This window comes from Chelon labrosus, assembly GCF_963514085.1.
Source record: "Chelon labrosus genome assembly, chromosome: 11".
Lineage (NCBI taxonomy): Eukaryota > Metazoa > Chordata > Actinopteri > Mugiliformes > Mugilidae > Chelon > Chelon labrosus.
The window spans coordinates 26521284-26548449 of NC_140344.1; the positions used below are offsets into that span (position 1 = coordinate 26521284).

General features: G+C 43.6%; 3 protein-coding genes across 4 annotated transcripts; 2 read left to right on the top strand and 1 right to left on the bottom strand.

Moving 5' to 3' along the window:
• Nucleotides 1-2424: 2424 nt before the first annotated feature.
• usb1 (U6 snRNA biogenesis 1) lies at nt 2425-15926 on the bottom strand. Its single transcript, XM_084554938.1, has 8 exons — nt 15806-15926; nt 6050-6228; nt 5009-5148; nt 4743-4926; nt 4460-4513; nt 4054-4159; nt 3814-3894; nt 2425-2677 (listed from the first exon to the last, which is right to left on the bottom strand). The coding sequence occupies exons 2-8, from the start codon at nt 6220-6222 to the stop codon at nt 2570-2572; spliced, it is 846 nt and encodes a 281-aa protein (XP_084411064.1). The 5' UTR covers nt 6223-6228; nt 15806-15926; the 3' UTR covers nt 2425-2569.
• znf319b (zinc finger protein 319b) lies at nt 6726-11888 on the top strand. The gene is made up of 4 exons (XM_084554755.1): nt 6726-7132; nt 7803-7866; nt 8000-8088; nt 8646-11888. Exons 3-4 carry the CDS (start codon nt 8084-8086, stop codon nt 10504-10506), a joined length of 1866 nt encoding a protein of 621 aa, XP_084410881.1. The 5' UTR covers nt 6726-7132; nt 7803-7866; nt 8000-8083; the 3' UTR covers nt 10507-11888.
• Nucleotides 15927-16832: 906 nt separating the features above from the next.
• Nucleotides 16833-26689, top strand: csnk2a2b (casein kinase 2, alpha prime polypeptide b). 2 transcript variants are annotated; one of them, XM_084554936.1, is made up of 12 exons: nt 16833-16974; nt 17381-17492; nt 20621-20722; nt 21999-22049; nt 22167-22226; nt 23548-23631; nt 24074-24184; nt 24301-24402; nt 24672-24772; nt 25479-25627; nt 25786-25869; nt 25986-26687. In XM_084554936.1, exons 1-11 carry the CDS (start codon nt 16871-16873, stop codon nt 25860-25862), a joined length of 1053 nt encoding a protein of 350 aa, XP_084411062.1. In that variant the 5' UTR covers nt 16833-16870; the 3' UTR covers nt 25863-25869; nt 25986-26687. The 2 variants fall into 2 exon arrangements, with proteins under 2 accessions (XP_084411062.1, XP_084411061.1); XM_084554935.1 differs by lacking the exon at nt 16833-16974 and adding an exon at nt 17104-17286 and having other exon boundaries at nt 25986-26689.
• The last annotated feature ends 477 nt before the right edge of the window (nt 26690-27166 follow it).

Here is a 27166-nt window from a genome sequence, read left to right on the forward strand (position 1 = left end):
TGTCAGTTGTCAAGGTGCCTACCTGGTTAAAAAAGGTTAAAATGAGGTTTCATTGTGGAGTTTTTATCATTTTTGTCAATTAAATTGATTTGAAACTTTGCTTTCCAGCTTAAAAGAAAGTGAAATTGTTGGAATCAGGTGTTTTAGCGTCCATTCATAAACTAAATATCTCAGATTACACACTTCATTCTTCATAGGAATGGGCTTTGGGCAGGTGTTGAAGTAGCTACCTGACTTCAGATCTAGTTAACTCACCCTTGCTGAGCTCAAGGAAGAGCTTTCACTGTCTAATTTTGAGGATTTTTCTGCTGCCAGTTGTCAAAAAGCAGCCAGAATGAAAATAAAATGATTGGAATCAGTGTTTTAGCTTCCATGCATGAATTCAGTTCAGAAAGTACACACTTTAATGTGGAGCCTCTGTCTCAGATTTGACCCCAAAGCTTGAAAACTCCAGAAACATCTCTTTCCTAAGTTTAAAAAAAGGTGGAATTTCTTTCATTTTTGTCGATTAAATAGATTTGAAACTCTGCCCACCCCCAGACGAAAGTGAAGAAGCCTCAATTAAATTGTATGGACATGCTGTTTAAGTAGCTTCCTGACCTCAATGACTCAGCTTTGACCCAAATCTCCACGTTTACTGTACGTCTAATGATTTGATGAGGCACCAACAGGTTTTAATCGTCAGCCAGCTCTTTCTGGGGTTTAAAAACAAAACAAGCTTTCACTGCCAAGTCACTGCTCCCAGTCACAGCCTTTAAAAAAACTACCTGACTCATCGTCCATCCATGACGTTCATCATGGGACTAGACCGTAATCAGTGAAGGTAGCTAACCTGATTTCAGTGGAAAACCTCGACATCAACTTAGAGCCGAAGCCTCATTCAGGCGTGGTTGAACGCATCTGAACGTGTTAATCCAGTAAATCATCTCTCCCCTGAGCTCTTACTGTCGGGAGATTTTGTTAGTTAAATGTATTACAGATCCATTCCCAGTTGTTTTTCTTCAACCGGCTGCATCGATAAGGCTTTAAAAGCTACTTGAGTCAGTGTTGCAGTGAATAAACTCTCAGATTACACACAGGAATTGATTTAAATCAGTTATGAACCTGATTTCAGTGTAAAACTTCTGCAGGGTGTTCTGGGTTCTAATCAGGAACGGGTCAGAATGTGTCCACCACTAACTGCAGCTGAACCTCCTGTCGCCCCCAAGGTGTTTTTCCTCAAACATCAAAATGAAAGCGACAGGTCTTTTAATGATAACTACTGGAATCAGTGTTGAAGTCAATCCTGCAGGACTTTTAGCTCGTTATCAGCCTCTTTATTTCTGCTGGCTTCACACGTGAGGAGACGTTTCATCGGTTTCTCTCTGCGTTCAGACCGTACGGGGCCGCGCTGACCCGGGACGATGAGCTCCTTAAAAGGTTTTAAGTTCTCTGCTGTGAACTGTCATCGGTGTGTGTGATGAACATGTGCTGCCTTCTGTGAGAGTAAAATATATCAAACATCACAAACATGACGCTGAGTTTTCTCTAAACCTTAAAAACTGAAAAAACTTGTCTCGGATTTTGTCCTGCAAATAAATCAGCCGTAACATTATGACCACCTTCCTAATATTGCGTAGGTCTCCCTTGTGGTGACTCATCAGAGAATGGACATGGGCCTTCTGAGGGTGTCCTGTGGTGTCTGGAAACACAATGTTGTTAGTGGGGGTGTCTTTGAAGGGAGGGGCCTCTGTGGATCATCCCACAGATACTTGATCAGTTTGGGATCTAGTGAATTTGGAGGCCAAGTCAACACCTTGTGCTGTTTTTTTTTAGTTGTTCCTAAAGTGTTCTAAGTAACATCCACATGAATGAATGCCAGGTCCAGAAGTTTCCCAGCAGAACATTGAACTGTCACAAGATGGTTTAAATGTTATTTACTTCTCCTGTCAGTGGTCATAATGTTGTGGCTGATCGGTGTAAGTATGTGGTATGTGTTAAAGTAACATCCACATAAATAGCAGGACCCAACGTCTCTCAAAGCATCACACCTACTCCACCAGCTTGCTGTCTTCCCATCTTTGTGTCCTTCTCATGCTTTAATGAACCTTGTCTCTGCTTCACATCTTGTCCTTCCTTGGACCAGTTTTGACCAGGAACAGGATGCTCTGACCCAGTCGTGGCTCAAACATTTCAAATTGTCCATTTTTCCGACATTAACTTTGAGAAGAAACGTTCAACTTGTTGTCTAATGAATAATGTATGTACCCTGATAACTACGTAATGAAAGCTTCCTCCCTGTTCTCGTAAATATCGATACACGTGTGGTTTCATTTCTGATCAAGTCCACGACTACTTCCTTTCTTTGAATCTTTCACACGTCACCAAACCTCACCTCCTTATTCAGAAGCTTGTTTCAGTCTTAGTATTACTGCAACTGCTCCACACATAAAGACAAATAAGTATAAAACCAGCAACATCTTTATTCATACAGTATTAAATATGTAAAAAAAAATAACATTTATTTCATTGATTGTCTTTTCTGGGACACCTCAGCTGAAGCAGATCTGTTGAGTCCCTCTCTGGGTTTTTAAGGCTCCAGAGGGAAGCGGAAAGTCTTGTTTCCCGTCCGGCAGCGCAGCTCTGCACAGTCCAACCTCAACAGAAACGGTCCTTCTTCGTGCTCGTCCACTAGACTCTGTAAAAGTTAAAAAAAATAAAAAAAATAAATAAATAAAATAAAAACCAGACATGAATCAATTTCAATTAAAGCTGCTAAAGCACAGTTAGTGGGTCGTGCAGCTATCTTTGGACCAGACTCTGGTTTTCTGGTATCCTCCCGAGGGCAGATCGCCATGGTAACCAGAGATCCAGAGCTGGCTGACGCCACGGCGGCCGCAGCTCTTGAGTAACACACAGCGATAAGCCGTAACATTATGACCACTGGTGAGCTGGTTGTCGCGGCACCTGTCAGGTAGGTGCGACAGATCAAAGTCCTAAAAGTTGATGTGAAATGAACGAGTGGAAGGATTTGAGAGACTCTGATAAGGAGACAACAGGGACGGCTAGACGACTGGGTCAGAGCGTCTCCAAAATTGCCAGTCTCGTGAGATGTTCCTGTCCGTGAAGTGCCCCAGGATGCACTATGAGAAGAAGGCAGTGGAGGCAGACAATGCTTCTCTTCTTCCTCCTCTTTCTTCTTCTACTCTTCCTTGTTCTTCCATTCTCTTCCTTATCCTCCTCTCCTTCTTTCTCATTTTTATCTTCCTCCTCCTCCTTATTCTCCTTCCTCATCTATTTCCCCATCTACTTCTCCTCCTCCTCCATATTCTTCTTCTCCTCCTCCTCCCCTTTCATCGTCCTCCATCTCCTCCTACTTCTTCTGGTTCCACATCATCTTGTCCTTCTCCTTTCTTCTTATTCTCCTTCCTTTTTCTTCTCCTCTTCCTTTGCAAATTCATCCCGCGGGCCAGGTTGGACCCTCTGGTGGGTCGGTTTTGCCCCGCTGGCCGCATGTTTGACACCCTTGTTCTAGAGGCTCCACTTGCTCTCAGTTTGCAGAACTTTAAGTATCAGCTGCCAGATTCCACAGCACACCTTCAGAGGTCTAGAGGAAACCCATGCCTCAGCGGGTCAGGGATGTTTCAGTGGTAAAATGGGGACAACAATAAGATAGGATTGTCCTTTAACTGTCATAATGTTATGGCTGATCGGTTTATATCTGCTATAAGTTAAGGTGTGTTTAATGAGATAATAGATGCACGTTAGCTCAGAACTAACTCATCATGATCTACTTTGAGATTTAGGATTGACAGACGCAGGACGTCCGAGTACCTGCAGCTCCTGTAAACACTCCTTCATCTGCTCCGTCACGTCTCCAACACACCAGGCCAGGCTCACGTGGAACGATGGATCCTAGAAGGGAGGGAACATGATGGTGAGGAGACATGAACGTAAAATAACGATTAGAACTGACTGACTTGTAGTCTTTCTACAACAAGTCAAACCCATTCCTGTTAGCTTTGATACAACTTCATACCGTCCAGCTGTGCTCCATGCTAAACGACTACTGACCTCGTAGAAAGTTTCCAGGCGAAACTCCGTCATCGTCCCGTCAATGACTCGAACCAGGTCCAACAACCGAGCCTGCCCAGTAGTCACTTCCATCCCGAGGAACGTCCTGCAGGGAACAGAAATACAGAAACAGATAAAACACGTCAGACCACGAAGAAGGAATTAAAACAGTCTGAAAGGTTCACGTCCTTCTGTTGTTCAGTCTCTCTGCTTCGGAAAATAACGGTCACCTCATTAACGGGCCGCTTCTCAGCTTCAGTTTAAACAGGCTTAAAGCTGCGACTTGTCACGTTATTTTGATCTTTACTTTCTGTTATTTCCTTTCAAATCGAATGTGCAAAGGTTCTGATGCAGACGACTAAAAAATGTGTGAACCCTCATGGTTTGGAGGGTATTTCTGGAATACCTCGTCCTCTCAGCGTTACAGTAGACCTTCAGTCTCCCCGCGGAGCACGCAAACCTGGCGAAAACAAGCACAAGAATCAGAATCCAACAGGAATCAGCTTCTCATACAAATATATTCTAGCTTTTCCTGCTTTATTTTTATCGTTCCACCAGCTTTAATGCAACTGATCTACCACATACTCTCTATACTGGGTTTTATAATACGTGTGTACTTTTTTGTCACTTGTGCAAATACATTCGGTACAATATAAACCATGCAAACTCAAAGCAAAGCTCAAACAAACCTCTTGCAGCGAGCGAGGCTTGTCTTGAGGCTTTGCGTGAAGGGCTGGATCCAGTGGTGTCTCAGCACCACCGTCTGCGACAGGCTGAGGTGAAACTCCTCCTGCGGGGTGAGGACCACGCCTCGGGTCTCTGCAGCCGAGAGCAGCTCCTCCAACAGCTCCCCGAACTCCTCCTCGGGTTGATCTTTTGAAGAAGAGCAGACAGAGCGTGAGAATCGGGGCGAGGGCGCCGTTAGCGATCAGCCATCGACGGCGTTGGGTCGTACACTGCACGTAAACGTAGGTGGCCCAGTTTCCTCTCTCGTGCTTGAAGGATCGGATGCGTCCGCCGTGGAGAGCGCTGTCTTCGGTCTGTTGGTCGACTTCTTCTGGAAACATGGACGTCAAGCAGCCAGGGAGAGGAAGTCTGGAGAAACACGGTCAGAATGGAGTGATTCATTTTAGCCGACACTTTCACTTGCAGTTAATAAGCTGCACAGTCACATCAACACATTTAAACAGGGATAGCTCAAACAAATAACAAATAACATTTAAAAGGTCAGTGAATGCGTCATCGAACACGTACTGAAAGCAATCTACAGAACATTTAAGTTCAGCTAAACTGCTGCATTGTGTCATTTTCTTTCTTGAAATGTGACAAAAATAGGTTGCCCGAGAATTTCCTGTTGTGTTTCCGTTGACTGGCTAGACTAAACAGCTGTATTTACATTATGTATGCTAAAACGAACTATTACATGTTACTCTTGTTGTACTTGAATAGGGTGTAGGTATAATAAGGTTAGAAAACCGCACTTAAAATGTTGCACAACAACTAAAACTGATTGTTTTCTCTTCTTAACTATATTTTTGTCCTGCAATGTGTATTCAAACCATCTTCGAGCAGATCATTAGCTCCAAAATTGTGTAAAATATGGAAATACAGAGATTATTATGCTGAAATGATCCAATGCACGTACAGTAAACAGTAACAGGATGCGTTTATGATGAATTTCACTTTGTAATGTTCAGCCTCAAGCTTTTAAAAACTGCTGGATGGTCAGTATGAATATATGCATCACCCTGGTATTTACTAGTGTCTCTATTATCAGGGCGCCGCCATCTTTGTTTTGATTCGGGGCAAGTTAGGAAACAAGTTAAAATCATTCCTATAATTAAGAATGTGGTGTATTTTTTCTTTCCCATTATCAGAGGAGTCTCTGTGGGTCCTATATGTATTTTCATAACTACTATAAATGCATTAATGAATGTTTATGTACAAGATAAAGTAGTGGTTAGCGCTTTTACAAGACTGTATGCTAATACTTCACCTTGTTTTAGGAAGCTTCTCGTCAGTTTTGAGCTTCTTCCTCACTGGAATATCATCATCTTTCTCTTTCCACTCTCGACAGCAGCTTTTATTTCGATTAGCTGACGCTGTGGCTTCACTGCTAGCATCACCGTCCTCCTCCTCCTCCGAGCTGCTACTGTAGCCAACCAGCATCCTAAACTATGAGATGGGTCAATATATTATTATTTGTACGCGTAACTATCTAAAATGACTGCCTATAAATGACAAAATTATTTAAAACGTTTATTTTAAAAAAAGCATGTCTGCTCGGGTTCAAAACGTAATTTCCAGCGGCTTTAGTCGCGCACTTCCGGTGTAAACAACCGGGTGTAACCATAGTTAGGCCCCGGCGCAACACAGCGCCGACAGCTAAACAGTTCCCCTTTTCGGCGGGTTGCTAAAAAAAAGTGACAAATATATGTATTGTTATATGTGTTTAATTCATTTTGAGCTGCTTGGATTAACAGGTAATTTCATTTGTCAAAAACGAGTATGATTTATGATTGCATTTAAAAGAGCGGTAAAACAAAATGTATAAAATGTTATAATTATTTTTATTTTTTTAATAATCAGCTATTTAGACTTTGGGAATATATGTGATGAATTACAAGAATATATTTTTTCATATGTATTTACGTTGAAACCATCACACACCAGGCTGAGTGTGTGTGTGTGTGTGTTGTGAGCATGCCAATTAACTCTTGGTTTATTCATGTTCCCGTGCGCGGGTCGGGGGCTCGGAAGCTAGCCCATAGCTAGCTAGCAATTTATAACAAAATGCATATCTTTTCGCCCGTCGGGAGGATGCCCTGGGAGTCGCATTAATGTTTACGTGAAACGATGCAGCTAATGGCGCGATTACGGAAATCTCGGGGGGATTTCCACTCATTTTAATGACACCCAAGACCCGTTTTTTGACCCCTGGAGCCGCAGCGCTCGAACAAGAGAGCATCCGAAGAACCGTTTGCGGATGTGAAGAAGGGACCTAACTGCCGGAGTAGCTAACCTGCACCAGGCTGCTGTTACACCGGGAATAATCAGCAGGCTTGACCGGACACTCCCGGTGGGTAAAAAAAAACAAACGAGATGCTCCATTGTTGTTTACACTCGCATAAGTGCTACTACCGTGGCTAGCTGGCTATTATTTCCCCCTAACTAGCATGCTATCGTTATCCCTATGTTGCGCCTATGGCTGCGTTAGCAAGTGGCTAGGCTAGGCTAGGCTAGGCTAGCTAGCTAACCGATCCTGGTTGCAGTGATCTTTGACTGGAGACGAAAAACGTTATGATGCGCAGACGCTGATTTCCTCTCCGTTTTTTAAAAAAAACGCAAATAATTGAACATTTGGAAAACCGTTATAATAAATATAACAATATAAATTTAAATATGCAATTAATTGTTTGTGCTCAAGTGTTTGTTAATGAGTTCACTTGTTGTGTTTTCTCCATTGTTTGTGACCAGTTTAAATTGTACTGGGAAGTTTTTTTATTAACGTCAGCACAAACAAGGAATAATCGTTTAATAACGTTTAATTCCTCCCACGTTTATATCCACGACTCTTATAATGAATATGAAAAGTGTAAACAAGAAATTCGGTAATGATTTGATGATCAGTTCACCTTTCATTAACCTAAAGTTCATGTTGTTTTGCTTGAGGTCTGTTTGCATAACCTGCCACACAAATGCTCCACGACATTTTTTTTAATGACTTCGTTTCTGCTGAATTTATACAGACTGGCAGCTGAACCTGATGCAACAAGACTGCAAAGGCAAATGTGCAGCCTCTCCATGTTTTTGGTAAGCATTTAGACAGTTATTTATTTTATTATCAGCCAGGATTGTAGTAAGCTACTGAGAGGAGAGTCAGCAGCTCAAACCCAAAGACAGTAACTTTTATTCTGACTAAACTGATGTATTTTTTTTCATGCAGATATCACTTGAAGGGCGAGGTTAAAGTGATCCGGTCTCCACACGGCGAAAACCTTCTTCCAGCTTTTCAGTGCCACTTGCAAACATGGAGTGAGTTTCATTTCCTTTCTCCTTCACATGCTCAGAAACTTTTTGGCCACACAGCATCTTAAGAAAACATGTGCACGCAGACTTAATAAACACAAGCAAGCCAAGAAAACGTCTTCAGTGGTTTGACAACACATGTGCTGCAAAGACAAACAGGGATGTTTCCCCAAAAAGTGTTTAAAAGGGTCAAAATAAATGTTTTAGATTTATTAATGCCGGCAATCTGCAAATAAATTGTATTGTTTTGTCAGATTATTTGTAGCAGCAAGTTAAGACTAAGCAAAATGGTCGTAAGGAACTGATCAGGATGTTAAAATAAATAAACAAAAACTAATTTTACATTTCAGATCATTTCCATTACTAATGATGTCTCCAGAAGTCACAGAACTTTAAACAAATCGTGCGTCCCCGTCCCAAAGTTTCTGTTTTCGTCTGTGCTGCTCGCGTTTCTGTATTTGCTTGTGTTGTATTTGCAGAGCATGTGTTCTCTTAATTTGCATGTGTTTTCTGAAGCCGCAGTGCTGCTGTATTTTACTCATTATGCCTGTCGATCTCCCCAGTTGGGCCACACCTGCCGCCAAACTCAATCCCTACACCCGAGCCCGCATGACCGAGGCCTGGCAGCAGCATGCGGTCGCTCCACCTCCAGTGGTCCACACCATCCCTCCGGGAGCTGAGAGCGCGTTGGGTTGTGCTGTGTACGGTATCGTGCTGCAGCCAGATGCTACGTCTCTACAGCAGCAGCAGCAGCAGACCCAGCATGGGCAGCACAACCAGCACAGCCAGCAGCATGGAGGAGGGCAGCACAGTCAGCAGCAGCAGCAGCAGCACCCTGCACAGGCCCAGCAGACCTCGCTGCAGGTCGGGACAGAGGGAGGACACAAGTGTGGGGCTTGCGGACACGACATCTCCCACCTGGCAAACCCGCATGAACATCAGTGCATGGTGAGCCAGGACAGGTCATTCCAGTGCACCCAGTGCATGAAGATTTTCCATCAGGCAACAGACTTACTGGAGCACCAGTGTGTTCAGGTGGAGCAGAAGCCGTTTGTGTGTGGTGTCTGCAAGATGGGCTTCTCCCTCCTCACCTCTCTGGCCCAGCACCACACGTCGCACAACAGCACCAACCCAATGAAGTGTTCGATATGTGAGAAAACCTACAGACCCGGGTCCTCTGGCAACGTCACGCCCAACTCCTCGAACAACTCCCAGCAGCCGAGCAGCGACGGCGCGTCGGCCAGCAGCAGCTCGTCCATCCTGCCCTTCCCCTCGGCCCGGGACCGGCCGTACAAATGCTCCGTTTGCCAGAAAGGCTTCAAACACCTGTCAGAACTCACGCGGCACGAGAGGGTGCACACGGGAGAGAAACCCTTCAAATGTGACACGTGTGACAAGGCCTTCAGCCAGTCGTCGCACCTCCAGCACCACCAGCGAACGCACAGCAACGAGCGGCCGTTCAAGTGTGCCGTTTGCGAGAAGAGCTTCAAGCACCGCTCACACCTTGTGCGTCACATGTACGTGCACTCCGGGGAGCACTTGTTCAAATGTAACTTATGTGAGCTGCACTTCAAGGAGTCGTCCGAGCTCCTCCACCACCCCTGTCACCCGCAGGGTTCCCGCCCTTTCCGCTGCGCCACCTGCGGTAAAGGTTTCAAGCGGCCGTCTGACCTCCGCCAGCACGAGCGCACGCACTCAGAGGAGCGTCCCTTCCACTGTGACGAGTGTCAGATGAGCTTCAAGCAGCAGTACGCGCTGGTGCGCCACCGACGCACACACAAAGACCCGACGGACCGGCCGTTCAAATGCAACCTGTGCGACAAGGGCTTCATGCAGCCCTCTCACCTCCTCTACCACCAGCACGTCCACGGCATGGACAACCTGTTCAAGTGCGCCTCGTGCCAGAAGGAGTTCAGCCAGTCGGGAGAGCTGCTCAGACACAAGTGCGGCGAGTCGTCCAACACCTCGCCGGACAAGCCGTACAAGTGCGACGTGTGCGGCAAGGGCTACAAGAAGAGCTCCACGTTGCAGCGCCACCAAAACTCTCACTGCCAAGAGAAGCCGCTCAAGTGCTCGCTGTGCGACCGCCGCTTCCTGTCCTCGTCGGAGTTCGTCCAGCACCGCTGCGACCCGTCGCGGGAAAAGCCGCTGAAGTGCCCCGACTGCGAGAAGCGCTTCAAGTACTCGTCGGACCTGAACCGACACCGGCGGGTGCACACGGGCGAGAAGCCCTACAAGTGCGGCCACTGCAACAAGGGCTTCAAACAGCGCGAGCACTTGACCAAACACCAGAGCACGCACTCCAGGGAGGGCCAGTTCAAGTGCGTGTGGTGCGGCGAGCGGTTCAGTGACTTGGGCTCTTTGCAGGATCACACGGTGCAGCACACGGCCGAGGGGGGTTACCCCGTCCCCCAGTGCTTATAAAACCTCGACTCTAACTCCCTCTTGTCTGGCTTTTTTATTCAGCCTAACATTAGTCACATTTTCAGGATAGTCCTGGGGTAATTATTACTGCATTTATTCCCTGGCAGTGCTGCATCAGGTTTTTGTTGCTCTGCTAACCGGTTACTCGTAGTCTGTCATTCCCTGAAACACTGAGGAGGACGTTGTTCTGTCGTGTCTTTAACCTGATTCCTTCCTTTCTTATCACTTAACTCCCGTCGTTCATATTTACTAGTACGCACGTAAACGGGTGCCATAAAGCAGCCTGATCGTCACCGCCACCTCCAGCTGCCTCGACGCCAGAGGGGGATCATTCCTTCATATTTTGTTCCCCCTTCTCTGTCCCCAGTTTCTCCCTTCGACATTTTTCTTTCTTTCCTTCTTTTGCTCCTTTTCCTGTCTCCTCTTTAGTAGGGATGTCCCGATCAAGTTTACGTTGCCCCCTGATCCGATCCTGATCTTCAGTGTTTCTCCTTCTCCTTCCTCTTCTCCTCCACCTCCTATTCCTCCTTCCTCCTCAAAACTTTTATTTCTTTTTCCAACCCTCAGACATTAGCGCTCTTGTTCATTTTTTTTGTTTGTTTCTTTAAAATCAGATGAAGGATGACCCTCTGAGCACGCCGCAAACATTTCATTTGACTCCCAGCATTTTTTTTTTGTATTATTTTATTTTATTTTTTTTATTTAAGACGACGCCAGTAAACTCCTCAGTTCATGTGAAACAGTTTAGACGGACTCTGGGAATGTATTCGTCCTCTCGTGATGAAAACGACGGTGACTCCTGTTTGTACCAAGATGCCAGTAATGTCACCCTCCAGTGTAGAGACGTATATATAAATGTACTTGTCCTCTTCCTGTACATACTATGGATGTGTGGGTGGCGTACCAGATGAACTTGTGTCTTTCTTACAACAACAACAAAAAAAAAAGAAAAGAAAATAGAAGATCTGTACTGAAGAACTGTTTTTTGTATTCTTGATACTTTTTACCGTGTGAAATGTTTTGACAAAAAAATGCTCTTTGTTTTTATTTCGGGTTGTTGTTGTTGTTTTTCTAGTCTCAAAGATAAAAACCTGTGAAGAGAGTTTCAAACAGGCCTGCGCCTTTTTATTTTATTTTATTTTTTTATTTCTTCTTTTAAAACGATGAACCTTACAGGTCTGTCGTGGTCTTAATATTTTTCCATGATTTTTTTTTTTATTGGGTTTGTCTTGTTGCGTGTTGTTTTTTTTTTTTGTGAATGCCATGAGATTTGAGCCAGTCGGTTTACATGACTCCTTTTGTTTTGTTCGTCAGCTGTTCCTCCCTCTCTCCCTCCCTCCCTCCTCTTGCACTGTCTGAATGCAGTATTGAAAAGTATTTAATACCTCTTATGTCTTTCGTTATCATAGCCTTAAATTCGGGGGGCTTCTTCTTCTCCTCGTCCTCCTCCTCCTCCTCCTCTTCCTTCTTATCCTTCTCCTCCTCCTCCTTCTTCTTCTCCTTTCCTCCCCCTTCTTCTCCTTTCCTCCTCCTTCTTCTTCTCCTCCTCTTCCTCTTCCTACTCCTTCTCCTCCTCCTCTTCCTTCTTATCCTTCTTCTCCTTCTCTTCCTTCTCCTCCTTCTTGTCCTTCTTTCTATTCCTTCTTCTCCTCCTCCTTCTTCTTCTCCTCCTACTTCTTCCTACTCCTCTTCCTTCTTCCTTCTTATCCTCCTCCTCCTTCTTCTCCTTCTTAAAGTCTCCTCCTTCTTCTCCTCCTCCTCCTCCTTCTTCTCCCTCTCCTCCTCCTCCTTCTTCTCCCTCTCCTCCTCCTTCTTCCTACTCCTTCTCCTCCTTCTTCCTTCTCCTCCTCCTCCTCCTCCTCCTTCTTTCTTCTCCTTCTCCTCCTTTCTTCTCCTTCTCCTCCTTCTTCTTCTCCTTCTTCTTTCTTCTCCTTCTCCTCCTTCTTCTTATCCTTCTTCTTCTTTCTTCTCCTTCTCCTCCCTTCTCCTTCTCCTCCTTCTTCTTATCCTTCTTTCTTCTCCTTCTCCTCCTTCTTCTCCCTCTCCTCCTCCTCCTCCTCCTTCTTCTTTCTTCTCCTTCTCCTCCTTCTTTCTTCTCCTTCTCCTCCTTCTTTCTTCTCCTTCTCCTCCTTCTTCTTCTCCTTCTTCTTTCTTCTCCTTCTCCTCCTTCTTCTTATCCTTCTTCTTCTTTCTTCTCCTTCTCCCTTCTCCTTCTCCTCCTTCTTCTTCTCCTTCTCCTCCTTCTTCTCCTCCTCCTCCTCCTCCTCCTTCTCCATATCTTCCTCCTTCTTCTTCTTCTTCTCCTCCTCCTCCTCCCTACTTCTCCTCCTCCTCTTTTGTCCATCATCATCCTCGTGAGGTCCGGCCCCGTCATATTTTTTACTTAAAGAAAACCTGGCGTTAAAAAGACTTCAAGAACAAGTTAAAGTAAAAGAAAAGTTGATATATTCATATTTGTACCCCTGCAGGGAGAAACCAGGGCCTCTGGGCAGGTGTTTGGAATAAAAACCCAAATTGTACAAACCTATAAAGCAAATGATCAGAGTTTAGTCCAAACTCATCAGGAATCAGTTGGATTTCATTTTATTTGAGACTCTGCTCAAGGACTCGTTAATCGGTGCTGAAAATAAGGACCTTACACACTGTAGAGAGCTGACTGATAATGTGTAATAATAATAATGATAATGATAATAATATTTTAAGCCAAAGAATAACTCCAGTCTGGCAGCACTGCATTTGTTGAGTGTTATAAAGATTATGGTTTGGTAAAGGACCAATCTGAGGATGCATATCTGAGAAGCGATCAGGGTTAAGGAGCACAAGCACAAATCCTTCTAATTATTGGTTTTTAAACTCAGTAAAAGTCAATATACGCTCCAGTTAAACCCGCCGCTCGCCCACCAACCCACCCGTCGTCCTCCATCTCCTTTTTCTGTTCTGATATATAACCCCCGTCAGACCCTGGTGTCTCTCGCCTCTCTGCATGCTTGCTGTGTTAGTTCCTGTGTTTCTGTCCCTCTGGGAACTGGTGCCCTCCTCCTCCTCTTTCTCCTCCTCACAGCACTGTTCCCTCCTATAGCTTTTTTTTATTTTATTTTATTTTATGTTTATTTTTTTTCTACAAATTGTACCGTAGTTTTATGTGAATGATGTTGAAATCTCTGAAAAGAAAAGAAAAAAAAAAAACGTGGCGACGTACAGTTTGTGTACATTCATGCTAAGATTATCTGTATGTATGTAGCATTCAATTACACAGCACTAACAAATAAAACGTTTTTTCATTTATATACTTTATACAACACGAGTCGTTTGAGATGATTTTCTTCCAAGTAGCTCCTCTCCTTCACTTCTAAAAGACTGGTGAGGAACGGGAGGAGCTACTTCCTGTTATTTTTCACATTTTAAAATATTTGTTAAATGCCTTAAAGTCAGTGAGCCCTTTAAATGCTCTTACATATACCCCTGAAATATATCTGGATTGACACAATCCCTTAATTTCACCAATGAACACTGTGAAAATATGAGAACTATTAGAAAAGCTGTAATAAATACGCTAAAATTGATATTTCATATGTGATAAATCCTTCAATTATCAATTAAATAAAACAATTAGGCCTTAAAATGCTCTTAATTAGTCCTGAAATCTGCCTATTTTGCCACGATCCCTTAATGATTACCCCGAGAGAACCGTTAAAACTTAAAACTGTAATAATACTTGAACAAATAAAATCAAAATTAACTTCCTCTCTGCTGTTTTTGTTTGTTTTTCCATCTTATTTTTGAAATATTTGACAAATATCTCACCAGGTAAACATTTTACACACAATTATCCCTTAAAATACCTTCAATAATCCTTAATATACCACTCGGATATATTTATATTGCCCTGAATGTTTACATTTATTAATTAATACTATGAAAATTTGAGAGCTTGAAAACTTTATGAAATAGTGTAATAAACAGAGTACAATTTTTTGTAATTTTTCACATGATCTTAAAATATTCAATAAATCCTTTAAATGTCAGTTTAAGGTGTAAATGTTGCTGGCTTGTACGGCCCGCTCAGCAGCAGACGCTAACTCAAACCTTGTGAAATATAAACTAACCAAATGCTGCTGGCTAGCTTAACCTACAATCTAAATAAACTAAGTAAATGCTGCTGGCTTGTAGGCCCACAGAGCAGCAGAGGATAATTCGAACCTTGTGAAATATGAGCTAACCTAACGCTGCTGGCTTGTATGGCCCGCTCAGCAGCTAACCATAGCTACCAAGCAATTAATAGGTCCCTGAAAGCTGTAGTTTGTCACAATCCCTCAATTTCCCATTAATGTGAAAATGTGAGAACTTAACGACTTAAATCTGTAAGAAAAAACAGCTATATACGTAAGAAGAAATCACAAAATTATTATTTCCTGTTATTTTTCACATTATTTTTAAATATTTGATACCTTATCTAGTAAAGATTTTATAAACAGTTTGCTTAATTCGTTATTAATATACCACTGAATATATATTTATATTTCCCTGAATGTTCCTGAATAAAATGTGATAACTAACTGCGATAAAAACTTTAATAAATAAGAAATAAAAGAGTGAATCTTTTTCCTATGGAAGCCCATTTCCGCCACTTGATGAAAAAAAATTATGAGTTACTAAGTCATAATTATGAGATGCTAAATCAAAATTATGAGATAGCTAAGTCAAAATTATGAGATAGCTAAGTCATAATTATGAGATACTAAGTCATAATTATGAGATACTAAGTCAAAATTATGAGATAGCTAAATCATAATTATGAGATACTAAGTCATAATTATGAGATACTAAGTCAAAATTATGAGATAGCTAATTCATAATTATGAGATACTAAGTCGAAATTATGAGATAGCTAAGTCATAATTATGAGATACTAAGTCATAATTATGAGATAGCTAAGTCAAAATTATGAGATACACTCTTGCTGTGTCTTAAAGTCATACTACATTTTGATGTGATGGGGTTTGTGTGAATCATCCCGAACAACATTGTGTGATCCACTGATTTATCACTTAGGCCACTTACTTATTATGACAGGAGCTGGACCGATTCACACAAACCCCATAATTATGACTTAGTATCTCATAATTATGACTTAGTATCTCATAATTATGACTTAGCTATCTCATAATTTTGACTTAGCATCTCATAATTATGACTTAGTATCTCATAATTATGACTTAGCTATCTCATAATTATGACTTAGTGTCTCATATTTTTTTTCATCAAGTGGCGGAAATGGGCTTCCATATTTTCCTCTTACTTTTATTTTGAAATATCAGTTTCGCTCTCATCCGGGTCACCAGGGGGCGCTGTGCTTCCCAACTGCCGGCTCGAGGGTCGCGTTCCTCGTCCTCACCCCGGCAGCCAGCTGCTTTCACATCCGGGCGGCGCTCTCGCTGCTCTTCAATCGCAATCCGCTTCCCTTCCCCTGCGCTTTCCACCGGGGAGGTCCGTGGCCGCAGAAGAACCATCACCACCACCACAACCTCCCCCTTCCCGAATCCAGTGCCCCCTCCGTCGGCGCCTGGCACCGGGCCTCCGAGGCGCCGCTTCCCCGCACTGGCAGGCTCGCACATGACGCGGGCTACGCCGATGGTGGTGGTGCACGGCGCCGAGCGCTCCCCGTCGGTGCGACATCTCCGCGCTGAAGTAGCATCGCCGGCTAACGTTAGCTAACAACATCGATCTCCTCTCTCTCGCCACTCCGCCCCCCTCTCTCTTTATCTCTCTCTCTCCCCCATCACCAATCCGTCACATCAGCCGCTGATCGATAGCTAACCCTGGAGACCACCGAGGGCATGCCCCCTCCCCGGCCGTCCATCGTCTAGCGCAGGACGGAAGCCCGCCCGTTTCCTTTTGGAATTTGGGGCCCGCACACACACACAGAGAGAGGAGCACCGTTCTCCCCGGAGTTTTTAAAACCAGCTTCTCCGTGGCCCTTTTTTTTGGGGAGGGGGGCGGGGGTTTCTTTTTCTACCTCAGCACACGCCCCGATGCCTCCCCGTCCCCGTGTGTTACACCTCGGCTGCTCTGATCAAGACCCCCCCGAGCACCAGCGGCACCGACTCCTCTGCCTCTCGCAATCCCACCAAGGAACGCTGCTCGGCGGGCACTGACTGCAGCGAACCCCCGGCCCTCCTCATCCTGGTTCCTCTCTGCAAGATAGCTAGCTGGCTTTAGCTCCACTTCACACCCACACATCCATCCTCTCCAGCTGGTACCGTCATCCAAACCACCCCCACCACCACCACCACCATCACCATCATCACCATCCAGCAGCCTCCTCCCCCCCCCCATCCCCTGACAAGCGTCCCCGGGTCTCGCCATGCCGGGTCCGGTGGCCGGTAGCAAGTCCCGTGTGTACGCAGACGTGAACACCCTGAAGACCCGGGAGTACTGGGACTACGAGGCCCACGTACCCAACTGGAAGTGAGGACATTTTCTGATTGCTGCAGCTTTTGGTTTGATTGCATTGCATGAGGATGTGTCTGTGCAGGAGGCAGAGAGGAGGAAGAGGAGGCAGGGAGGGAGGGGGGGAAAAGTGTGGCAGATGGGTGTCTATTATTACACATGGAGCTGAGAGATGACACAATGGTGGTTCAGTCTGCCAGCCTGCTGTCTGACACTTTCCCTCCACCTCCACCTCCCCCGTGTTACCTCCATCCATGTCCCCACGTTCACCCCGGCTGCTGCTTCTGCTGCTTCTGGCTCCAGCAACATCCTCTCCATCCCTTCATCTCGGTGACAAGAACGCCTAGCAACAGACACTGATTTAATTGCATCCTACAAATTAATTTTTATTTTTTTTCTTTCTTCCCCTTGTCTGTCCCTATAGCAACCAGGAGGACTACCAGCTGGTCCGTAAGCTGGGCAGAGGGAAGTACAGCGAAGTGTTCGAGGCCATCAACATCACCAACAACGAGAAGGTGGTGGTCAAGATCCTGAAGGTGAGCGGCCGGGCGCACGCACAGGAATGTTCCTGCAGCAGCTGGCTGCAGCGTGTAGCATTGGGTACACCACTGAAATCATTCCAAACGCATTTAAATCTTGTATTCACCACCTGGCGTTCACCGTTTGTTTAAAATGTGGTCTGTAGTGCCGTTGAATTGTACTGTCTTGCACCGACACGTGTTTTGACATCAACTGAACATCAGAGCAGTCGTGACGGAGGTTTTAGTGCAGATTCATTTTTTGCTAGTGTACCTAATGTTTTGGCAAATGAGTGTACACACACTTCCTGTGTAGTCGCCACCTGGATTTAACCTAAGCAAATAGATACGAGCCTCCTATTGGATAATTAAATTATGACTGGGACTGAACAGCTGTGTAGCCTTAAGAAAACCACTAATCAGTGAGGCTAACTGGAAAAAATAGGCTTCAGTTTGCTACTGAGCATAAAGATCGGACTCTGGAGCAATGGAAGAAGGTCATGTGGTCTGATGAGTCCAGATTTACCCTGATCCAGAGTGATGGGGCATCAGGGTAAGAAGAGAGGCAGATGAAGTGATGCACCCATCATGCCTAGTGTCTACTGTACAAGCCTGTGGGGGCAGTGCTATGATCTGGGGTTGCTGCAGTTGCTCAGGTCTAGGTTCAGCAACATTATGTGTCCAAAGAATGAGGTCAGCTGACTACCTGAATATACTGAATGACCAGGTTATTCCATCAATGGATCATATTCCAAGATGACAATGTCAGGATTCATGGGGCTCCAGCTAAATATTAGTGTGTGTGACCTGTTTGTTTGGTGGCAACTTCTTTTCTTTTTTGGCCAGTGTCAGCAATATGAGGTCTGAATACTTCACATAGACTGAGATTAAGCAGCTGTACACTCACTGACTAGTTTATTAGGTACACTAGTGAATGCATTTTAATAAAACAGTCCTGCACTAAATCTTAGCTTCATGAAATCAAAGTCAAGGTTCTGATATTCAGGATTAGTTTAAAATAAACTGAGAGATTCAACTGTGTTTTTCCATTTTGGAGGCTGTGGCTTGTAACGGCACGTGTTCCTATTATTTTGGCAACCCCCATTTTAGTCAGTGGGCTACTACATCCGCCTAAAATGATCGTACAGTTGAATTGCCACCTTTTTCACGCTATTTCGACATAAAATGAACATTATATAAAAGCCATAAAAATAAGATTTAGTGAGTTTTATTTGTTTGAAGGCCGCCGTGCTCGGATAAATCACAGTAGTATGTGTGCGCGTTTGAAAGATTTTGCATCAAAGTGCAGCTGAAACGGTTATAAATTATAGGTCGAGAACGTTCTTTGAAGTGTCTGTGGAGGAAAAAAGATGCCAAACATTCCCGAGGTCTAAATTCTCCAGTTTTGCTTTAGTGAACTGAATATATCTTTGTGTTTTGGTCCAACAAAAAAAGTAAGAGTCTTACATTTCATTCAATGTCTATTAATAATTTAACCCAGTAATGTTAATATCTTCATTTATAGAGTCGGTGTCTCTTACATGAACCTAAAAGACGATAAATGATTAAAGAGTTACTGAAAAGATAAAAGTGAGTTTTAAGAGGAGATTTAAAACGGGAGGTTTGTCTATAGAGCAAAAACAATCAATAATAGAAATAATATTCCTTAATGTTCTGTAAATAATAAAAAATAAAAAGCAAAGTTCAGAAAAATTCCAAAAAAAACAATTTTATTCAGTTATTTTTTTATGCAAAAAGTGTAAAATAATAATGAATACTTTTAATTAATAAATTAATTTAATTGGTAAATAAAAATCCAAAATTAAATGATGATTGATTTAATACTTAGGTTTTGGATTATTTTTTAAAAAAAATAGTTAAATACTATTAAAATAATAACATAATAAAAGTCAAATGTATTATTTATTTATTTATTTTTGTCTAAACAGTTTTTCAACACTGACATTTCTTCTGGTTAACAAATGACCTAAAGCATTAATCAATAATCAAAATGGTTAAAAAAAAAAATAATAATTAAAAGAAGTGTTAATTATCTGCCGATCGACCAATCACTGCAGATCTGGGTCAGTCTGTTAATTGCTGATCTGGAGCTAATTGCGTCCCCCCCCCCCCCCCCCCCCCCCCCCCCGCTGTTAAGCCGGCGAACAAACTCCCCGCTGCTTTTGGAAATCCCGGTGGAAGATTAAAAATGTTGTTGCCAGCGGGATGCGGATGTTTAGTTGATGTGCTGCGACGTGCGGCGAACCAGAGGGGGCCTTATTTATTTTTATGCCAAATAATTAAATAGATGAAATAAAATGAACACACATACATACGTTTTTCATTAGGTCAAAAGTCTGAGAAAGGTTTATTTACGGACTAAATGCTCACAATAGCTTCACATAGACTGATATTAAGCAGCTATGCACTCACTGGCCAGTTTATTAGGTACACTAGTGAACGTATGCTAATGGAATCTCTGAATCTTATCTTCATGAAGGTTCTGGTTTTCAGCATTAGTTCAGAATAACTGAGCAAGCTGCTGATTCAACTGTGTTTTTTCATTTTGTGGTTTGCACTGACACGCGTTCCTAATAATTTGACATCCCTGTTTCAGTCAGTGGGCTCGGCTAAATAATAGAAACACTCGACAATCGTCATAAAGTTGACGCTGTTTCAACATAAACTGGAGATTAGAACAGACATGAAACAAATATTTGCTGCAGGACTTTTTATAATGAGATGCATCTTTACTAGCGTACCTAATGTTTTGGCAAGTGAGCGTAGATTTGTAATAGATGGATCATTACATTCAGGCCCTTCTTGTCTAGCCTGCATCAGTTAACGTGACCTCTTATCAAAGACCCTCATCCACTCATCTGTTCCACGGCAGATTTTATTACTCTCCTGTTCCCTAAAAAACATGAAACGAGGTTTTGGAGGCGTCGCTCGTTAAAATGTAAACTAAAGACAGATTCCTGATGCTGAGGAATGAAGCAGCAGCGTCAGCACGTTCAGGATCAGGAGTGAGAAGACGGTGGAAAACTCCTCTGCCTTTTTAAATCTCGATGTGATTTTTGCCGTCACTCTGAAAGCTCTCGGCTAAAACCTTGTCTTTTGTCTGTCTTGGTTTTGGTTTAAATCAGCCGGTCAAGAAGAAGAAAATCAAGCGGGAGATCAAGATACTGGAGAACCTGCGAGGAGGGACCAATATCATCCGACTGGTGGACACAGTCAAAGACCCAGTGGTAGGCGAACTGAGAAAATCCATGAAAAATGTTAAGTGTGGGTTATATGTGTGAAGTTATAGAGGGATTAACGAGTCGAGCAGCCAGAGAGGATGCTTTTCTTTATTGTTAATTATTCATTTGTTGCCCGGATTCTTTCCCAAGAGACGGACTCAACATGGCAGTTATCATTAATAATTAATTACTCAGTGTGTGCTTTAATTAATTTGCACAAATCATATTTTTTTTAATTTTTTTTATTTTTTGGTCGAATCAAAACCAGTGAGGCGGGGCTGGACCCTATCCCAGCTGGTGCACCCTGGACAGGTCACACACACACAGAGACCTACGGCCAATTTAGAATCAGTCTTTGGACGGTGGGAGGAAGCTGGAGAACCCGGCCTGGATTAGAACCCAGAACCTTCTCGCTGTGAGGCATCAGTGCTAACCACCACGCCACTGTGTTGCCCGTAAAACTAATTTGAGAATTTAATTCTTTAAAGGCACCCTGGTTGTATCTAAAAATCAATACAGCAACTCTGCAATAAATTCAACTTTATTTAATTATACTGTGATATAGATAAAATCTATTTAATTATAGTAATCCTGGGTTCACTGAAGAGCAGATTTGAAGCCCAGCGTGCCGTCTTGCCGCCGCCGCCGCCATCTTGGCCGTGCCTGACTCCCAGTTAACTTACAGCTAATTTGGAAAAAGTCAAAGAGGTGAACTCCCACCTGTCGCTCAAAGCAACCACAACCTTAATTATACATAACGTTAAAGCTGTAAATGTGTTTATTTCTGTTTTCAACATCTACGAGGATTGACTCACTTTTAGAGGCAGCGTCTAGTGGACACTTGAGGAACTGCACCTTTAACGCTATCTTCACTCATCCTGAAATGTCTCAGATTTGTGGTTTTGCTTTCCGCATTGAAAACCCGACTGAATAAACCTTTATTGGACAACTTTTTCTGAGCTGGAGAACGCCAACAAACCCAGAAGGAAGAGTATTTTTAGGCCACGGAAGCGCTCTGACTAAGCCGGGACGTGTTTCAGTGCAGCAGTGGGAACCCTGCAGGGTCCTTTTTGTTTATTTGTTCCTGTAAATGACAGGAGGTTAGAAAATTCAAATCAAACGGGACAGAGTTTGGGTTCACTGCCGTTGACGGAGCTTTTCAAATCGGCGATTGAATCAATACTTGCTCTTTTCTTTTGGGGGTCCTTTGATTATTTTGATTATATTCTGACTTGATTTTGCGTTTCCTCTCTCTCTCTGTCTGTCTGTGGTGTCGGTACAGTCCAGAACTCCAGCGCTCGTCTTTGAATGCATCAATAACACAGACTTCAAGGTACAATCATTACTGTTACCACCTCTCCTCAATCAATGTTCCCTGCTTTCACTGTATTTTGTATTTTAATCCGTTTGAGCTGCAGCTCCTCATCCAGATTAGTTTTTCTCCCTGCAGGAGTTGTACCAGAAGTTGACAGACTACGATATCCGTTTCTATATGTATGAACTACTGAAGGTGAGTTTACATGAACACATGACCTTTATTTTACATGTACTTCACAATGTTTGTTTTCTAGCTCCTTCTAGCTTCCTAGCATCCCAGTAGCACTTCCTACCTTCTTAGCCTTCAAGCCAACAGTTGCACCGCTTAGCTACATAAGCTTCCAGCTAACAATAGCTCTTCCTAGCTTCTTAGCCTCCCAGCCAATAGTGACACTTCCTTACTTTATATCTCCCTAGCTAATACCATTTCCTAGCTTCTTAGCCTTCCAGCCAACAGTGGCGCCACTTAGCTTCATAGACATCCAGTTAGCAGTAGCTCTTCCTAGCTTCCCAGCTAATAGTAGCTCTTCCAAGCTTCCTAGCCTCTCAGCTAACAGTAGCACCCCCTAGCTTCTTAGCCTCCCAGCTAATAGTAGCTCTTCCTAGCTTCCCAGCTAATAGTAGCTCTTCCTAGCTTCCCAACTAATAGTAGCTCTTCCTAGCCTTCCAGCTAACAGTAGATCTTCCTAACTTCTTAGCCTTTAAGCTAATAGTTGCGCTTCCTAAATTCTTAGCCTCCCAGCTAACAGTAGCTCTTCATAGCTTCCTTGCCTTTCAGTTAATGACACGTTCTAGCTACAGTTCATCCAAGCTAATTGCAATTTCTAGCTTCTTGGCTTTCCAGTCAACAGCAGCTCTTCCTAGCTTCATAGCCTCCCAGCGAATAGTAGCTCTTCCTAGCTTCATAGCCTTCCAGCTAATAGTAGCTCTTCCTAGCTTCATAACCTCCCAGCTAATAGTAGCTCTTCCTAGCTTCATAGCCTCCCAGCTAATAGTAGCTCTTCCTAGCCTCTTAGCCTCCCAGCTAATAGTAGCTCTTCCTAGCTTCATAACCTCCCAGCTAATAGTAGCTCTCCCTAGCTTCCTAGCCTCCCCGTTAATAGTAGCTCTCCCTAGCTTCATAGCCTCCCAGCTAATAGTAGCTCTTCCTAGCTTCATAGCCTCCCAGCTAATAGTAGCTCTTCCTAGCCTCTCAGCTAATAGTAGTTCTTCCTAGCTTCATAGCCTCCCAGCTAATAGTAGCTCTTCCTAGCCTCTCAGCCTTCCAGCCAACAGTAGCACTAGTTCTCTGTGTCCACACCTTTAGGAGTGGATCTATAAACAGCTCATATTTTGGGAATCGGGACAAATTGGCCTGAAGACGCTGTAATCTGAGCCCAGCTCTAATGAGCAAAAAAATAAATAAATAAAATCTCCCACTCTGTTCTTGGTGAGCTTCCCAGGAGTTAAAGACGTCACACTGATCTGCATCATTGTTTTGTTTGTGTGTGTGTGTGCGTGTGTGTGTGTGCCAGGCTCTGGACTACTGTCACAGTATGGGAATCATGCACCGTGACGTCAAACCCCACAATGTGATGATCGACCACCAGTTGAGAAAGGTAGGTGGTGCCCTATATAGTCTGAAACGTCGTAAAACAGGCACTGAAAAGAAAAAAGGACAGAATCTAGTAGAACACGTCGTCCAGCAGGGGGCAGCAGCTTAACACAGATGTGCATTAACCCAGTTTACCCTGCAGGACGGCGCATATATAGACCAGGATGCTGAGGTGCTGGATGTATGATGTACAGTTAGGCCCAGGCACAGTATTCATGATTTGGGCTCTGCATGCCACCACGTTGGATTTGAAATAAAACAACTGAGATGCAGTTGAAGTGCAGACGTTTAGATTTAAAATATCCTATGAAATGTTAAAAAATTGCAACCGTTTTTATACAAAGTCTCCTCATTTCAGGGTTCTCCTTGTATCTTGAATATAGTTTTATATAACGAAACTTGCGTCAGTGTCTAAATGCATATATATGTTTTTGTTGTTCTCTTAGCTACGCCTTATAGACTGGGGTTTGGCAGAGTTCTACCACCCGTCCCAGGAGTACAACGTCAGGGTGGCGTCACGATACTTCAAGGGCCCCGAGCTCCTGGTGGACTACCAGGTAACAAACGCCCACCCACCTGAAACCAGGCAACTCATTGACTCTCCTCCGCTGTGGATAATGTAGACGCCTGTGTCTCATCATCGGCAGTGCTGTTTGATGATTTTGTGTTGCAGATGTACGACTACAGTCTAGACATGTGGAGCCTGGGCTGCATGCTGGCCAGTATGATATTTCAGAAAGAGCCCTTCTTCCACGGCCAAGACAACTACGACCAGGTACACAAACGCACCGGGGTTTAATGTCAGAAAATGTACATTCACTTAAAGAAACTGATGAGAACGTGTTGCGTCGCTGGGCTCGTTGCAGCGTCCTGTTTCCCCACTTAATCGCGACATCCTAAACATGTAACGGAGACGACCTGGATGTGCATCCCGGATCTTTATCTCACTCTCAGGTGTCCACAGCAGCGACAGGAAGAGGGCGCTGTTGTCGCAGCACAAACCAGAGAGCTTCTCACTCTCACAATTTGTTTTCTGTTTTCTAGCTGGTGAGAATTGCCAAGGTCCTAGGGACGGACGAGCTGTTCGGCTACCTGCGGAAATACCACATTGAACTGGACCCACGCTTCAAAGACCTGCTGGGACAGTGAGTCCAGACTAATCAGAATAAAGGATTAAAGGATCCCTGATAGGTTCTCGGTCGTCCAGATCATAACTAAAAACAGAGCCGAAACAAAGATAACTGGACTTGTTGGGTTTCTTGAAGACGTTTCATCCAAGTGGCTTCTAGTCACATGACTAGAGTCTGTAACGACCAAATACTCGCATGATTTAGGCCCCATTCGAACTTTGCTTTAACATCCGTCCTGAATGAGCTTAAAGTAAAGATGTGAACGCATCCAGGACACATTGGACCGATCTGATCTCAGACCACATCTAGTTGGTCTCATTTGACCTCCTTCCTTTGGTAGTGTGAACCCACAATGAGTCCTGGGTCACATTAAAGACCTCCTACTCAACAGGGGTGATCTGTGGAAGAGGAGTTTGCCTCATTCTTTCAAAAAAAAGTTGTTATAAATGATAAACTGAAAAGGAAAAAGCTATGTAAGTGACTTCATACATCATAGCAGAGATAAATGGATAAATAACTTAAATTGTGTGCATTCAGTAAGAAAGAAAGACTTCACATCTTGTTCTTAAATATCTTGTTTCCCCAAATTATGACTCGCACTCAACCAACAGCGGTTTAACGTAATACATGCAGCTCGGAAACAGAGGAGACCGTCGTAGTCCTGGTTCTGGTGGTGTTATCAGCTACAGTGATGTTAACCTGTTGCTCTTCTTCCCTGCAGGCAGAGCAGGAAGCGCTGGGAACAGTTTGTGCAGACGGAGAACCAGCACCTGGTGAGTCCCGAGGCTCTGGATCTGCTCGACAAGCTGCTACGCTACGACCACCAGCAGAGGCTGACGGCCACGGAGGCCATGGAGCACCCGTACTTCTGTGAGCGCCGGCAGTACTTCACGCTAGATAGATAACGCGCCAATGTTGGCAGTTTTAGAAACCTAAATTACCTCCAGAGACCTTAAAGATTCATAATCTACTTTTATTAAACTTAAACTATTATTAAACTTTGATGTGGTTTCTCTTTTCTCCTGCAGATCCTGTAGTAAAGGAGCAGTCTCTGTCCAACTCTGACAACAACATGGTTTCCAGTGGCAACACTACAGCGCGATGAGACACAGGTAACGGTTTGTCACTTCTTACTAACCATAAAATTAATTACCATTACTGCCATGTGAGCTGCTATAATTAGATGAATTTATTTTCATTCATGTCTTTTTCTTTGTCTTTTTTGCAGAAGTGGAAGAAAGAAGGATGTTTGTTACCTCAACTTTGTACCCGGTTGTGACAGTAACTTTGACAAGTGTACAGTGACAATGGATCAAAGTAACTCTGACCAGTTACACACTCACAGATATGTGCATACGGACACACACACACATCTACACAATCAGTGCAAACAAGCGAGCACACCTTCATGAACATAACGCACACACAGACACACACACCTATACATACACCCTCCTCCTTTGTATCAGTCTGTGATTGGCTTGTCCTGGTCCCCTGTCCAGCAACCTGACCAATGAGCTTGAAGCTGCTGTCCCCGTCCCCCACCGTCCCCCGTCCCCCCCCCCAAAGCTCAGTCTCATGTAGGTCAGCAAAGACAATTCAGTCCCTCGCCCATCCCTCCTTTATATCACCCCGTATTTGTTTGCATCCGCATGGAGAATGAACAGGAGTGTGACCCTGTACGAGCCCCCCCCCCCCCCCCCCCCCCGACTCCCCCCTCCTCCCCTCCCGGTCTGATCGTCCATCCATCTGTCTGCCTCCCCCCTTTTACCCTCACCCATTCTACCCACCCCTCAACAGAAAGACAGGCGTCTTAGCACTACTCCAGATCTGAAAGTGGCATGGTGGACTCTCTCTAGATAGAATGATGATGATGATGATATAATAATAATAATGATATTAATGAAAAATAAATGATTTTTATTTAGATGAACGCCTGTGCCGTGTATCCATTTTTTTTTTTTACCTGTGATTGTTTAGAGTGTATGTATATTGTATATTGTAAACGATTTAATTAATATAAAGATTTATTTATATTAGGGTAAATCTGGCTATAGTTGTGGGGAAAAGAGCAAAACGACTATACTCATAGAACCCGGGGTTACAGTGCATATATTTTGGCTCAGGGGAGTGCTGCTGACTAGTGATTTAAAATATTTTTGATAAAAAAAACAACTAGGACACCTTGATCAGGATTGAAATATGTTTAATGAGTTTAAATTTATACTCTTTATATTATAAATCAGACAAGGTGCAGAAAATTACTTCCAGAGTTAAGAAGGGATATCATTAAAATCCTTTAATGAATGAGTTATTCCTAAAAACAACAGATATATAAATATCTCTCATATATTTGAGAGAAATACATTTGTTAAGTAAAATTATTACATATAAAACATATAAAACAAC